We start from the raw sequence: 16,518 nt of genomic DNA, 5'->3' as shown, positions 1-16,518 counted from the left end.
CGCATAATATGTCCATACCACGCTAACCTTTTGCTTCTCAATTTCTCCACCACTGGCGCTACTTTCAAACTTCCTCTAATGTACACATTCTCGTTTGCCACCTTATGTTATAAAAAAAAAATTACTATATACTTCTATACTACTATCTACTATATACTCTAATCTATATACTTTTATTTTCTACAATAAAAAATAAGTTAAAACGCCCACTTTTCGATGTTTGTGTTACTTATATAATTGTATTTTAAGTACTAAATTATTCTATGTTTTGTAACAATGATTATGAAACATTTAATTAATATTTACCTTGCATCTGCAATTACTTTAATCTGTATTTTGTGTATGTAATAACTTTTGCATTTCTTCTGATAGGTTTCCTAGAACAATAATCATTTACTATAAGAGAATTATTACAAAAACCAATACAATAAGAGTGGGTGCACACCTTTAACTAAAAATACAACTGTTTGATCGTCAATTGTGAACTGTTTAGTTGCACAACTAAAAGTCAAGTAGTGTACGCACCTCCATATTAGATAGGAATGAAAACGCAACTAAACAGTTGTGCGATAGTTTAGTCAAAGGTACAGACTCTAAATGAGCAAAAATTTAAAGAAAATGAAACTAATTCTGATACAGATATAAGAATGTAATGCAAAATAGAATGGATATAAGCATCTCAGGATAGGAATTTTATATTCTTGTTTTGGCTATAGACAAATTATAATAAATCAATGAGTTAACTTTAAAAATGTCAAAGCTATAATAGTGTTGAAAAATCCATACCACTACAATTACTTGCTCTGCCAACTGGAAACAGCATCTTTCTGAAGTCGCATACAAATACCATCTCGGGTACCAATGGAAGAACAAAGCTGGTATGCCACATGTTAAAATTGTGAATATATACACAAGAAATGTCCGCCATCGACTTCTTCTGTACCCATGTACTACCTAAAACAAAATATAAAGATGCTAGTACAGTCAGCTGCATAAGTGTAAATACATTTACAAAAATTAGAAATTTAAATACAATTTTGATTAAAAAATGTAAGTATTGGACAATAGTATGTATTAAAGTATTAAAGCACACAGATATATCTATGCATATTTCTGAAACCAAAAGTGACACTAGTTTCTGTACTTTAGCATATGTTCACAAAGCTGACTGTACATTGTTCAAGTAAAATACATCTAAAAAGGACAAACATATTGAAATGTTACAGGCAACTTAAGGTCAATGCATAAGAAACTCTAGACAAAATAAGTATATCCATTGATTAAAAAATACATAAACAATAAATACAAAAATACATAACTGTTAATAGTTGTATGCAATAATTACAAAGTAGTGATAACAATGTATGTACTGAGTTGTTACAATTGGTCAATGTTTTAACACAATATTTAATTATAATACATAACAGATAAGGACACTCATAATTCAGTTGACAGGAAGTCATGGATAATATAATCAAACAAGAATTAAACATGTTTTGCAATATCATTTCAATTACATAAAATTCTAAAGATAAAAAATAAATTGAACAACAATAAGTGCAAGAAACTATTCCTGACCTTTACGAAATGTAAAACAGACATATAGATTACTATAAATGCTGATGGTAACAATCCTTATAGATAACTCAAAAACTACTTATTAGTTTTTCATTAAAAATTGGACCACATGTTATACCTCCTTCTAGACATAGCCAATAGCTGACCACCTTGTGGGTAATAAAGTACAATAAACAATACTGAGGGGGAGGATCAACTTAATCTTGGTTATACTAAGTTTTAAAGAATAGTAATTGAATAAAACTGCAATTTATATGAACTATAACAAAAATGGACATTTTACCTGGTGAAAATCACGATCAGTGTTTAATAATTGTTCTGAAAAGTTCAATATTGCGTGTAGGGACCTAGTATTTCCCTGTTCGTATCTTATGAGGGGTTGAATGTCGTCTTCTGAATCCATCATTATATTATGTTTATGACACAAACCTTTGGTATTGAAAATATAATACTACTTTGTTAAGCTACCATATTGATGACTTAATTAGATCACAAGTTTAGGAACAAAGAACTATGTGAATCGTAAAACAAACACACACTAATTTTAATTACAGTTTGTCGTAACTACTCAGGCGACATATTGTAATGAAATTGATCTATTCTACAAACATATTACGGAGAGTACAGGAACAAAGGTTTATAGAATAAAGTTCAATATTTACGTTTTCTTCACTTCTCTACATGACTGAAGAACAATAACGTTCTTTGTATTTCGAAGTCATGATAACTATAACTTTTAGGATCGTAATATATAGCAGAAACGGAGAAGATAAAAATCACTTAAGCATCTTGTAACGTGTAAAATAAAATGTTATAAATTATTTGTAAGCTAATTTACGAACAATCAATCGCTTTTAATGTCAAAATCAGCTTGGCTTGGCTGTCAATGTCAGTTTTTCACAGAGTGTGTATGTTACATGGTTTAGTTAAATATGGTTGGTTTTACTTTAAAATCAGTGTAAAAATATACGTACCATGTGGTTATCATCGACTGCTATGTGTTGTTCAACATTCAATGTCATTGTCTCTTCTTATATTTCAATAACCAGGAGATCTGAAAACAAAAACAAAGCCTTTTTCAATTATTTAATGGAAAGGAATTCATGGCAAGTGATATTTTTCATCTGTGGCTTGGTTGAAAGCAGTACTTTAATCTATGTGAAAAATTATTCATTCATTCGTTCACTTCACTTGTCTTGTCAACTTCACTGTCACTTTTCTTGTAAATATTTAGTTTGGAGCTTCTTTTGTAATTTCCTATTTAGATAAAATTACAATCGAAACGAAAAATATTAACAAGTCAGGATCAAACCTTTATTCTTTTAGTTACGGTAAGTGAAACATAAGCAAAACACCTTTTACTTTACTTCTTGTAGGTTATATTAGTTAACCTCAATGTTGGTATTTTGTGTTTATTTAGTTTTACTTCTCTAGTGTAAGTTGAATTAAGATGATGTTCAAGACGTTTGTAGGAACAGTCCCCAATATTATAATCACAAATACATGTATCAATAATTTTTAAATTATTTTAGGTCATTGTTCAAAATGATTATTCCAGTACGATGTTTTACTTGTGGGAAGGTGATCGGCAATAAATGGGAGGCTTACCTTGGTCTGCTACAAGCTGAATACACAGAAGGGTATGTATTTCCACTAAATAACATTTAATTACAAATCTCATTATACTATCAAGGTACACGGTTGGACTAAACGTAACAAACTCATTTATTCCTTCTATAAAATGTAAACCTTAATCCTTTCCAATAATGTTGGGCTCTGATATTTAATCCATCAAGATAAAACTTATAAAGAATTAAATGGTTCAATACATAAACAAGAAACCTATCAAGTTGATATAGCAGGAGTTTATTTTTAGGTTTTCTCACTTAAGTATCTACTAACTAAATAGAAAAAATGTGACAATTATTTACCTGCAAGTCCAAATTCTAGGGAAATAAGAATTGTAAAATTTTATAACCCTTATCTTAATATCCTGGGAAATATTTAAACAGTGATTTGAGAAAATATTTGTTTTGCAATGTTGTAAATGACGAAGTGTATAAAATACATTAAGTATGTAATCAGTACTAAAGTTTTATTTAAAATGTATATCTTGTTTAGATAAGGCATGTAACATAGTTTCAAACAATAATTATTGGAAGCTATTCTATTATTTTAATTGTGTTTCCATGCTTAAGTCTTGCTATGGTTTGTTAGACCATAGTATGTTATTGGGTACAAAGATAATGTTATTATGTATAGAAATGTATTATTGTATTTCTAAATACTAATTTTACAAGAAAACTACTACCTATAGTTAAATCAATAAACAGCAAATGTTTTTAGCAAATATTTATTTTGGTCTTAACTTACTTCTTACTAATATTATAAATGCGAAAGTTTAGATGGTTGTTTGTTAGAGTTTGTAACATAAACGGCTGAATGGATCTCGATGAAATTTGGCATATACCTAGAGGATAATTTGGAAGAACACATAGGATACTTGCTTTTGTTTTTTTAAAATTCCATGCGAACGGAGTCGCGGGCGATAGCTAGTAAACTAATAAAATGTTGTGCTATTTTCACATTTTACGTGTTACTTTAAATTTTTGATGTGAATGTTTATTTGTTGAGTAAATAGTCATTGCAGTGTTGATAATTTGTGTGTTCCAGTGATGCACTGGATGCCCTCGGCTTGAAGAGATATTGCTGCCGAAGAATGCTGTTGGGTCATGTCGATTTAATTGAGAAATTACTGAATTATGCACCTTTGGAAAAATAAACTAAGATTAAGTATATAATTGTGTTAAATTTAGTTTATTTAGACTTTGTTTAAGGAAAAACCGATAATCTTTTGTTTGTTGAATAAATGTATTTCAACCTTAAAATTCATGGCCACTGTAAGGACAACAAAAAATTGACTTGATTGCTTGTTTTGTAAATTTTCTCATACAATTTTATTGTCTGCTATTTGATATTTAAGTTAGGTACATTTTAATGCATCGTAATGTAAACCAGAATATCTTGTTCGTATTTAATATCACAGTTTTAACTTTAAAAATGGTTTTACGCAGTATATTTTAAGTACATTCCAACCCAAACAGTAGTGTTAAAAAATATATGTCAGCTTGAGTATTTAAAAGAAAGAATAAACAGTTACCTTTTCTAAGGCGCCTTATTTCTTACCAGCTTTCAGGGAGGGGGTTAACAGAGTTACATAATATGATAATGTAACTAGAAATAATTAACATTTAATAAATTTAATTTGTAAGTAATAAATTAAAGAACATATAATACACTATATCTTTTATTTCTTTACTGTTTTGTAGTTTCTATTAGTTTTCCCCGTTCACTTTCTTTCCTATATATGAAGATTTGTATTTTTGTTTGTAACAAAAATTTAAAGATACTGGACGGATATGAAAAATTCTTTCACGATTAAAAAGCTTTATTTTGCTGAGTAAAATAGACTGTATCCTATCAGACGAATGCGCGAGGAAAAGCTAGTTTAATATAAATCAAATCGAAAGAAAGTTATTGAATAATTTTCAATACATATATTAAGTGTTACTATTAATGTTGGTGTCCACTGCAACGCGTAAACAAAATGATGACTGTCTCTTTTGTCAGTGAAAACGTACGTTAAAACACTCGTCACTGGTTAATACGAAGAGATTCAAATAGCCTTGTTTATCCAAATAAAGCAAAGATTACAATGTACGCAATATAATAAAGATATCTTGTATGCCTTGAGTTTATTTTATTAGATTTATAAACTGTTATACCGGTTTACCTTTAAAAGATAACCGTCAGTTTTCACTGCCAAAACACACCCATAACATTATTATCTGTGTTTTAAGGAGTATGAAAAGGATGAATAAGTTTGTCGACAGTGAGAACTCACGTCAAGATTATTCAAAATTACGGTACTTTTGTCCGAAAAGAGGCCATGTCCTAAAGCAGTGTGAAAGGTAATTAAGAATAAGATGTCATTCGTATTATATTTAGTTGAGTAAAGTTTTCTTAATGTATTAACTTTCTTGTATGTACCATTCAAATTACACTCAAGGCTTGTGTGATATATTTTCGACAATTATACTGTGGTGGGAAATAAATCCTGAACTATGTGATCAGAAGTCCATACCTATAACCATTAGGGTGTTGGCGAGTTGCGTTTTTTTTACTTGTCAGTTTTAAACGCCTTGTCCTAAAATAAAATGTTTGTAATTTTAATTGGGATAATTGAAGTATTTAATTTAAAATGCTGTACAAATATTTATCGGTAATTATAACGAATTTGATAGTGGTATACTCAATGCTGTTTATTTTAATTAACATTGCAGATAGCGACAAGAACGTTTATAAGGACGCTATTTACCATACGTAAATACCGCGTGTTTCCACTTCTGAAACTTTCGTTGTCTCTGTTTTTTTCACGATGAAAAATGAGATGTCAAGCTTTTGTATGAATGTTTTATTTCGGTTGTGGATTAAGGGGAAGCGTTTTAACCCACTTTATTTTCTTATATTCTGTTCTATTTGAGTCATAGTGTTTATGCGACTGGAGTGTAATTTCATAAGTTAGTGGGCCTTTAAGTTATTTTTTTTTTCAAGATCTAAGGACGTATTTACAGTTAATCCGATTAGATATTTAACAATTTATTTATGTTTACTTTACTTTAATTCTTTACCAAATATATAATTTTATGATTTTCAGCTGTTTATACGTATGTTGATTTTATTGCGGATTAATCCAAAGTAGGTTTGAATGAGGTCGACAATCCGAGACGTCCTTGTAACAATTGTACCGGTTTGTGATAGAGGTAATATTATATTAATACAAATACAACCTCTTTATGTAGAGGTCTTAGTTGAATAAAGGGTTTCCATTGGCGAAACATTGAGACAGCAACAAACATTTTTTCCCCTCCAAAAATGTTGTTTTTATAGTTACATAGAAGTTCAGTGGTTACGTACAATATTAATAGAAAACAGTAAATGCAAATAACTAATACATTTGTATTTACCAACAATACGTGTTCCAAATAAATTAGCACATATATGGAATTATTCATGTGCCGTAAATAATTGTTAGCTCATTCTATCAAAATCAAAAATACAACGAAACTGTCATTAGAAAATAGCAGTAAAAAGAGAGATGACTTTACGGAATTACTTTCACTTACACCTTTTGTGTGGTCCTGGATAGGACCAACTGATTAGGTAGCCCCATTCTTCCAAAAGATATTGCGAGCTCTACCACTTTTGACATACCTGAGTCTAAAGTAGCTTACTTTTATGAATATTAAGTATTTTCTTGTATTAACCTTATTTCAATACAAAAGAACATACAGAAGAATTAAGTACCGCCTTATTTTGGGAAGTCGGTCAAAATTATATACTATTTTAATTTATAAATAAAATGTTCTTTACAAACATCGGACATCAGTAACCAGTTTGTGAAATGAATTTCGCTAACACCAGTTTACCGTCTTTGGACCTTTAACCTGTGTTGACATACTTTGGGACTGAACACTGTTTTCCTTCAAAATAGAAGATATATTATTAGATATAGGGCTCGGAGCCTACCCTAATAAGGGGTTACTAGGCCATAGTCAACCACCCTGGCGCAGTGCGGGTTGGTTGAATTCACACATATCTTTGAATTTCTTCGTCGATATGTGTAGGTTGCATCACGATGTTTTCCTTCACCGTAAGAACGTCGGGTAAATTATGTACATATGAAAATTCGAAAAATCGAAAATCACATTGGTACATGGCGGGATTCGAACCTAAGACCTATAGATTACAAGTCAAGTGTTTAAACCACTGAGCCACCGACGCCCTTAACATCCATCCCTCCATCTTAATTTTCACATTTAGTTAAAACATTAGTAGGAAGTAAGATTAACATTTTTATTGCTTAACCTTGTGCTAGGATTTTTATTAAGTTCTGTGCTCTTGCAATTTGGAGGTTGACATTTTGGATGGCACTGTATTTCAACAAATCTAAGTGCCGTTTGTCCTAAATACAGATAACTTTTATATTGATGTTTACTAACATATTGTTACTTCAATGGTTTATTTACAAAAGGTTTAATGTTATATTGAAATCACAAGCGGAACGTTAACAACAATCGTAGTGCTGCTTTTCATACATCGGTCCATACAAATGGCATTCACACAACAAATTCCGAGAACCGAAGATTTACCGAAGGTCACTACGACTATTAGTAGAATATTTTAAATCACTGATTCAATTTAAATTTTTTTTTATTATTATATAAAATAAATTAAAACAAATGACGTCACAAAATTTGTTTAACCGCTGGCCGCGTTTGTTCCAAATAATCTCGGAAGCAGCTAGGCCGTTTTTGATAGAAGTGACTGGAAGTTAATGCACATGCTATCCAAGTCACGGGCGACAGCTAGTTTAAACACGTGTGACTCTCGTTAGCATGAGGGTATTGTTTCAGTACGTGCATTTTCATAATTGTATGTAAATCTCAAGGGTGTTTTTCCACTGGGTCACCTCGCTTGGTGACAGGTAGTATCAATAAATTTGCGATAAATCAACGGCAGCCGAAACCGATGGGGGAGCCAAGGTCCCCTTCCCTGTCTGGCATCGTGCGACTATTTGGGACGGGATTTTTAAATTAAGCTCACCGTGACACATATCTACGGTGAAATTCCACTGTCGTGAGACGTGTAATGATAATGTTGTTGTCGCTGTTCTTTCGAAGGAAACAAGAGAGACAGAAATATGTTTTATAGAAGTGTTAAGGCAATGAAAACCTCGAATTATAAAATGCCTTACATGTTGGAACCAGAATTTTCACTATTTGTTGTCATAGAAAATTTAAAATAGAATAGCATTTGAAATGAGAATTTGCATAACTGTTTAAGTTAACAGAACTCAATAATGTGTGTTCGTTCTTGCGTTACGATAATTGTACGATGATGTCATATCTGCATGATTCTTTACAAAATGCTTAATCTATGATGTTGCACTATCATAGATTAAATAGCGAATTTGGTTGCAAAAGACCAGTAACAGTAAATTCGTAAGCAACATTAACATGAAAAAATATACATAAAGTGAAAGTTGATACCTTTCTAACCTCTTTAAAATCGTGTATGGTTACATTATGTAAAACTTATAATAGATGACGTTATTTAATATCATTGCATGAATTTGATTAGAACTTTGGACTGTCTATAAATACTAAAGAAATACGAAACCTACTTTAAAAAAAAAACATTTCTCTTCTGTTTCTTTAAGATGCACATCATATTTAGGTACTTATGTAGCTAGCACCAACACATTACTTTCAAATTGCAATATCATGCAATATTGTACCTTAATCCCAACCGATAAGGTTTCATTTTCTATACAACAGCAGTAGGATGTCGACCTCTTGCATCTGAGGTAGGCGTAATGCATTTACATTATGGAACAAATTGCGCATTTAAACAATTTTAATTTAAAATACCGTAATAAAGCCTCTACATCTTATATACATTAATGAACTCTGTAATCATTAACCTGCCCCTATAGAGGGTGGGCACAGTAAACAATCATACTTCATACTAATATTATAAATGTAAGAGTTTAGATGGATGGATCAATGTTTGTTACAGTTTGTAGCCTAAAATGCTGAACGGATCTCAATGAAATTTGGAATAGATGTAAATAGTCTGAAAGAACACATAGGCTACTCGGTTTTGTTTTTTTAATTTATTTTTAATTAGATAAATTTTGCCGATACACCATTTTTAACTGTCCAGTGACACTGTCAATTTAAAACTTTACGTGTAGACTTGGCTTCATTATTAAAAGGCCAAACCTAATTTTACTTCTTACTAATATCATAAATTTGAAAGTTTAGATGGATGGATGTTTGTTACATTAGTTTTCTATTCCAGTTGGAGTTGCGGACGAAAACTGTACTTTATACATAGTAAAACTAATTAAAAACAGTGTCAGGTACTCATACTCATAGTTGGAGTCTTGCTTGCATCATAACATTAACTCCGATAGCTGCTCACGATGGTTTAGTTTCATAACGCTAGAGTTCAGTAACCTCTAGTAATACTAAACATATACTATAACACACTATGTATGTATTTTTATATTCACATAGTTTATTATGACACTTAATTCATGATTTATACAATAAAATAATCAATCAATTTATTTAATAAGTGTCTTTTGCCCGCGAATTTTAAAAAAATCATAATTATTTTTTTTATATACAATAAGTGGCAAACGAGCAAGCAGCCACCTGAATCCGCCAAAATGGCGAAGCGACCGCGGCCCATAGACATCTGCAATTGCAGATGCGTTGCCTACCTTTATTCGACAGAGGAGGAGACGCACATAAAGAGGATGTTTGCCCTTCCTATGCATCTCCTCCTCTGTCAAATCCTTTTCCCCCTCCCATCCTCTCCTTAAAAGAAGAGGGTGGTAAAGAGAAAGGTAGTTAAATTAGGTCTACGGCACCACACTCATCAGACGAAACACGGAATTGCTTCCATTTCACGCATGTCTTCTGTGTGGTCGCGGTATTACACTGAGCGTGCCGGCCCATTCGTGCTAAGATGTTAAAGCGGGCACTACCACTGTAGAATAAAGCGTAACTATATTATTTGATAATAACATAAGTTTCATACGGTGTGGTATCTTTTTTAATTGTCACAGTACTTTTTGTGTTTATACAAAAATATAAAAATACAAATCTTTCCTCTTTATAATGAAAGTTAATCTTTAATTAGTGTAGATTGCTTGCTTGATAAGTCCCAATATGGGCCATAGAGTTAAGAAGAATAACAATTGATAACATTCCAGAAGTCACTATTTACTTTCATTTAAAGAAGGAATATGCATAAGTAACAAATTGCAAATATAACAATTGTGAAGGTCACATTCGTCACAAGTCTGCACTGTCGTTACAAAGGAAATTACATATAATTTTGTTGTTTCATATCTGTGAAGCAATTCTTAAAATGTAGAAATAGACTATGCATACATTTTATCTAAATGTGAATTTATAACCACCTTTAATAGACCTGAATTAAGATTTAGGACTTGTATAAATTGTAACGTGACGAAGGTCAGCATTAGAGAATGGGTTAGGACGTTGGACAAAGGCGCCACGAGCGTCACGCGCATACGAGCAAGCGGCAACCTGAATCTTTCGAAATGGAAAGCAACCGGTACCCATAGAGATCTGCAATTGCAGATGAGTTGCCTACTCTTAACTGACGGGGAAGGAGACGCACATAAAGAGGACAATTCCCCTTTCTACGCGTCTCCTCCGTCGTCAAAACCACTTTTCCTTCCCATCCTTTCCCCTTAAGAAAAAGGGACTACAATTAGGCCTCCGGCACTCATCAGACGAAACGCGGAATTGCTTCAACTTCACGCCTGTTTTCTGTGTGGTTGTGGAATTACACCGGGCGAGCCGGTCAATTCGTGCGAAGATGTACTACCACTGTAAAAACAGAACACTCTGCACCTCCCAAAAAGTGCTGAAAAAGGCGGCGACATAGAAATATATGTAACATTTCCTTGAGATTACTTAGTTTACATTTGGTTGATCTAATAAATGATATGCTGTTTAAACCATGTATTTTATATCAACCTTAACCCGATTTTATTTACCCAAGGTTGCAATCGTATACAACTTAATTAGTATTCACGATTCATGACAAAGACGATCGTAATAAGCGCCAATTCTAGTTGGAAACAATTTAAATTCTGTCTAACAAAACCGTGGGATTTCACTGCCGAAACACTAAAATATTGTTATTCAAAGTTGCTAGGTCTCGTCATAAAATAAAGCTGCGATTACCAAAGATGTAGAACATTGTTATATAAACTTCTGTATTACTTATAAAATATATAATAAAGTTTTAATAACCACTATGATATTAGGTAATGTAAACTATATTTCTTATATTATCTTCATCTTGAAATCTGAAGTGTTCTTAACATAAGCTTGGTCTTTTATCGATGGAGGGTCGGCAGAATTTGTACTGCTCTTCCATACATCTCTAGCAGGCTCTCTATTTACGCATTTTCTTTTTCAAACAATTAATTCGTACTCTCTTTGGTCTTCCAGTATCTTTGAAGACTCGTAACACATTTAAATCGAGAACCCAAGCTTTTGTTCACAAATAGGGGATGGACTGAAACCAGTGTAATTTTAAAAGGGTTCTTATAGAAAAGTTTTGTAATCACTACCTTACATAGTGTTACTGTGTTGAAATTGTTTCTAGTTAAAACATTCAACAATTAGCGCAAGGAAAATTGTTATCGTCTCAATGTTTGCACAACAATTACATACCGTATCTCAATCTGATATCGAATGTGGAATTTAAACAGAAAAATAACAACATCAACATTTTGTTTTGCATTGCATTTGTCATTAAAAATGTTATAAAGTAACGGGAGTTCCGGTGACCAAATTCCCAACATATTTTAAAAGGAATAAACATGGTAAGGGAAGCATTTGGCGGGTTAGATGACGTAGGTAGTGGATGTATCCACTTTTATACCATATGAAAAATAAGATCTATTGGTGTACTTAACGGTTGGTACAGTGTACCAACAACGTACACCGACTTTTAATAGTACACTAATAACGCTGTACAAATAATACAGCTTTTGTCGATGATGTTATAAATATGTACTTTCTCGCTAATTTTCGTTCTACAAATGTCCATAGACAGCGCTAATTTAGCGAATTTACTTTTTTACATTTACAAAAAAGGTACTCAACATATTTAGTGTTCACTAACGCGTGCTGCTAATTTTTTAATACATAAAAATCGTGGCACTAAACTTGTTTACTTCATTTACTGTGTTAACTTACTACACTATTTTAAATGGAACAAGATAAAGCTGGCAGCACTTATTAAAATACCATTAAAAATGATTTAGGACTACGTCTCATTTGTAAACGAATAACATTTAATTTGAAGACCGATTTGATTCTTGTTTTTGAACCGAATTATTTAGAGAATAAAGTCACGTTGGTTGGAAGAAAATCACATACATTACAAAGAAGTTTATTTTTCTATTATTTGTAATGGTCACACAATATAATTTAGATAATCGTAAAGTTAGTCACGTTGCAAGTTAAGTGCTGAACTTGGTTACAATAACTTAGTTATAAACTTAAACATATAACTTTATATAACTATATTACCGGTTTAAAACAATTTAATTTTTAAACTCATTTTCCACTAAGTCGTATGTGCTTGTCGTAGTCGCAAAATTAGTAACAACAACATCATGTACACGTGTTGTTGCCCGCGACTTCGTCTTGGTAATAGAAACAAATCTAGTATTAAATATAGTCCATAGCATTCGGGGGTATTCTATTGGTGAAAGAATTTTTGAAATCGATTTATTAGTTTTTAAGCTTATTCATGACATACAAATAAACAAATCCTCCCCTTTTTATAATTAGTTATGAATTAGTAAAGGTATAAAATGTAGTGACTGTGTCATATTACAAAAGAAATAAGTAAAGTCGTTAACTCATTGCCTTCATTCTTTTTAAATGTTTTCACATTCATACAATCAGTACTGCCAACATTCCGAAAACAATACCAAATTGATATTTAATGAGTTGCACAAATATTCTGTATGGAAAAGGATGAATTCTTTGTCAAATTACATACTCTTGTATGAGAGTACGTTGCCTTTTTACAAAGAGGATGAGAGATCATGTTTCTATACAAGTAAGGATACAATGGAAACATAAACGGACGATGACCTCATTTACCAAAATACTAAGAGCGGGCGTACACTTTTGACTAAAGTATCGCTCAATTGTTGTGCGATTGTCGATTGTTTTGCAGCAAATTCAACTGTTTAGTTGCACAACTAAAAATCGAGTAGTGTGCACACCTCCTTACAAGCTCATAGGAATCGAAGGGAGAGTAAACAGTTGTGCGATTGTTCAGTTTTAGGCGTGCGTCGTCATCGTCACACGATTTGGGAAGACGTGAAAAACGGACGGAATGAAACATGAAACACGAACACTCAAGCAAGTACTAATAAATATTGGATCAAAGCAACGCACGCGACGTTTATAAAACTGTTAATTGTTTAAGTAAATAAACCAACAGTGTGTTATTTAACCAGTTTGCTACACAGATCAAAATAGTTTTTTGTTAAGATATACAATAGCAAAAAATCTCACTCAATTAAACTATATAATCGCTTTTAAGTTTATAACACTAGCTTTCGCCCGCGACTCGTTCCGCGTGAAATCAAAAAAAAACAAAAGTGAGTGGACTATCCTCTATTATCTATACCATACTTCATTGAAATCCGTTCAGTGGTTTAGGCTACAAACTCTAACAAACATCCATTTAAACTTTCGCATTTAGAATATTAGTATGAAGAATGAAGTATGATTATTTATTTGAAAAAGAAAGAATATTATCACGTATGAATTAATATATTTCATTATTTTCATTGTTTATTTCGGATAAACTCTACTACCGCAATTACGAAACGGTTTTAACACTTGTAACATTTCAACAAAATATGTGCCTACTCAAGATAACGTTAAGTGTGGGTACTTAAAGGTATAAATTACAGGCAGACGGTTTTTCTAAGTAATAAAACAATCACGGATTATTAAGGTTTTTCGTAAAACAGAATCGCGAAAAAAAATACGCACAACCTAACTCTATATGTCAAAATTCAACATTTTTCTGATCCTTGGCATTACTTAAATATCAACTAATAAAAATAACTTATTTGATAAATATTAAGACGGAATATAAATAAAATATTTGACTGATATCATCAAAATTGTACTAACTAGTACATAAACAAAAAAATAATCTACCTCCGTAAAAACACAACATTAGAAAGATTATGATTATATCTCTATTTATGTAGAGAACATATTTTCACAATCAAAACGTTAGATCTAACAGATTTTACCAAAAACCAAGTATCTAAGTCATTAAAAGTAAAGTTTTAATGAAACTTATATATTTTTTATATGCCCTTGATTGTCGCAACGAGTTTAAACTCTAAACTTGACTTTCTCTAACATTAAAACAACTAACAATGTTAAATAAAAATTACAATACCTTTTAATATCCTTCAAGTATCACGAAAACATTTAACACAGATAAAATAAAACACGCGCGAATTTGTTGCGTAAAGATTCGCGCGACCGAACCGATGAAGGAATGCAAAAGAACTGAACTGAATCGGCGTCTGCGTCGATATCACACACCAGGTGAAAATGACTTCTATCGTTCATTCAAATTGCCACAGTGTAAACGAGTTCTTTGATTATTAGCAGTACTCTCAACAACTCATTACTAATTATACTTCCACATAAAACAATGTTCTACGACTAAATAATAAAATGACTTACCTGTAAGGTTTCTAGTACACTGCCAGGAAAGCTAATCGTAGTTTGATTAATTATTAGTTTCGGTAAAATTGATCAGCGTAACCGTAAGTTGGATGAACACTGCACCGTATTTATGTATTGGTCTGCATATTTTACGTTTCGCTTATGTTCCGGTTTTACGCAGCTGTGTGCCACGGCCGTTAATTGCTATATTAATAAATCTTACTAATATTATAAATATGAAAGTTTAGATAGATAGATGTTTGTAGCCTAAACTGAAACTCTTGATGAAATTTGACAAAGATGTAGGGGAAGCTAGAATGTTCTGAAAAACACAGGCTACATAAGTTTATTTTTAATTCCACTCGAAATCGCGGGCGAAAGCTAATATTTCATACTGCAAATCTTTTTCTTAACATATTAATCGGAGTCCTAAGTACTGGTAAATTACCTTTGTGTATTTTTATCGATTTCAAAGGGCTTATCGATGTTGCAACCGGTCTTTGGTAACCGCGTTTGTACCCCGTACTGGGAAGCCCCTCTAAGGAGCATTGACCTTAAACAAGCCCCGTTCTAACTGGGTACAAAACTAGAAACTTGTTTATATTTATTTTATAGAAAATATTATATTAGCCTCGATTAAAATAAAGGAATACGCTTTGAACAATAGGACATTGTGTTAAACAATAGTAGGAAATTATTATGAATTTACGTATACCTAATAAAAACAATATATAGTTACTAGCTGTTCCCATGCAATTTCATCCGCATGTTTACATTTGTCAAATTATCAATAACAAATGTCAAAATGACATGACATGACAGACCTTAGCAATCTTTCTTTCTTGATGTTGGCAGCAACTTATGGTCTCTTTCCCACATTAGGGTTTTTATCCAAAATATTTACCCCTAAGTTTAATGGCGTGAAAATATATAGCCTAAAGCATGACGTAAGTGTAAGGCTTTTTATTAAAAAAAAGATTTATTCAAAAATATGCTATAATTGCTGACATCTTAGGCAACAAAGTGTGTGTTTACACTTTATTATAATAGTATAGATTTTGATATTAAATCTAACTTTAGCATTGTTTTTGCTGTTTAACTTTACTGAATATAATGTAGTTAAATAAACATTAAATCAAGACAATCTTGTTTTTATTTACCACGAACCGACAACTTCCTCAGCGCAGAAATAGAAAATAAATCAGAATTATTGTGAAATCTTTTCAAAATCGGTTCTGCCGTTCCAAAGATTCTATTAATTCTAATATTTTCGTCCAATCACAATAAAACAATAGACAATAAAGTCAACCATATTTGTTTTCATTATCATTTCTTAACTCCAAACACTCATTTTAGTGGTAGAGGTTATAAAAAGTAAACATAACATTTATTTATATAATTCATTTATTTAAATTGTATAGTATTCACATGTTGCTACTTGTTTCAACAAGAAACGGCAGCTGTACACAAAATGAGAACACAATGCTTCACAAAAACTATAAAAGACAAATGCAGCGGTCGAAAGAAAGCGATAATTTTAACA

General features: G+C 31.7%; 1 protein-coding gene across 2 annotated transcripts in view; it reads right to left on the bottom strand.

The window, feature by feature from the left end:
- LOC106111414 (probable cation-transporting ATPase 13A3) overlaps window positions 1–14,804 on the bottom strand; it is a 27,570-nt gene extending 12,766 nt beyond the window's left edge. Inside the window, exons 1-4 of one of the 2 annotated variants that reach the window (XM_013293496.1) lie at window positions 14,701–14,804; window positions 2,553–2,632; window positions 787–954; window positions 307–377 (exon numbers count right to left, since the gene is read on the bottom strand). In XM_013293496.1, coding sequence (XP_013148950.1) covers window positions 307–377; window positions 787–954; window positions 2,553–2,600 — 287 coding nt within the window. In that variant the 5' untranslated portion in view covers window positions 2,601–2,632; window positions 14,701–14,804. Of the gene's footprint in view, window positions 1–306; window positions 378–786; window positions 955–1,861; window positions 2,431–2,552; window positions 2,633–14,700 lie in introns of those variants that run through there. The other variant, XM_013293495.1, reaches the window with a different exon arrangement.
- Window positions 14,805–16,518: the final 1,714 nt, after the last annotated feature.

This window comes from Papilio polytes, unplaced genomic scaffold, assembly GCF_000836215.1.
Source record: "Papilio polytes unplaced genomic scaffold, Ppol_1.0 DF824169.1, whole genome shotgun sequence".
Classification (NCBI taxonomy): domain Eukaryota; kingdom Metazoa; phylum Arthropoda; class Insecta; order Lepidoptera; family Papilionidae; genus Papilio; species Papilio polytes.
The sequence above is the reverse complement of the archived record's forward strand: the minus strand, read 5'-3'. Positions and strand labels throughout refer to the sequence as shown.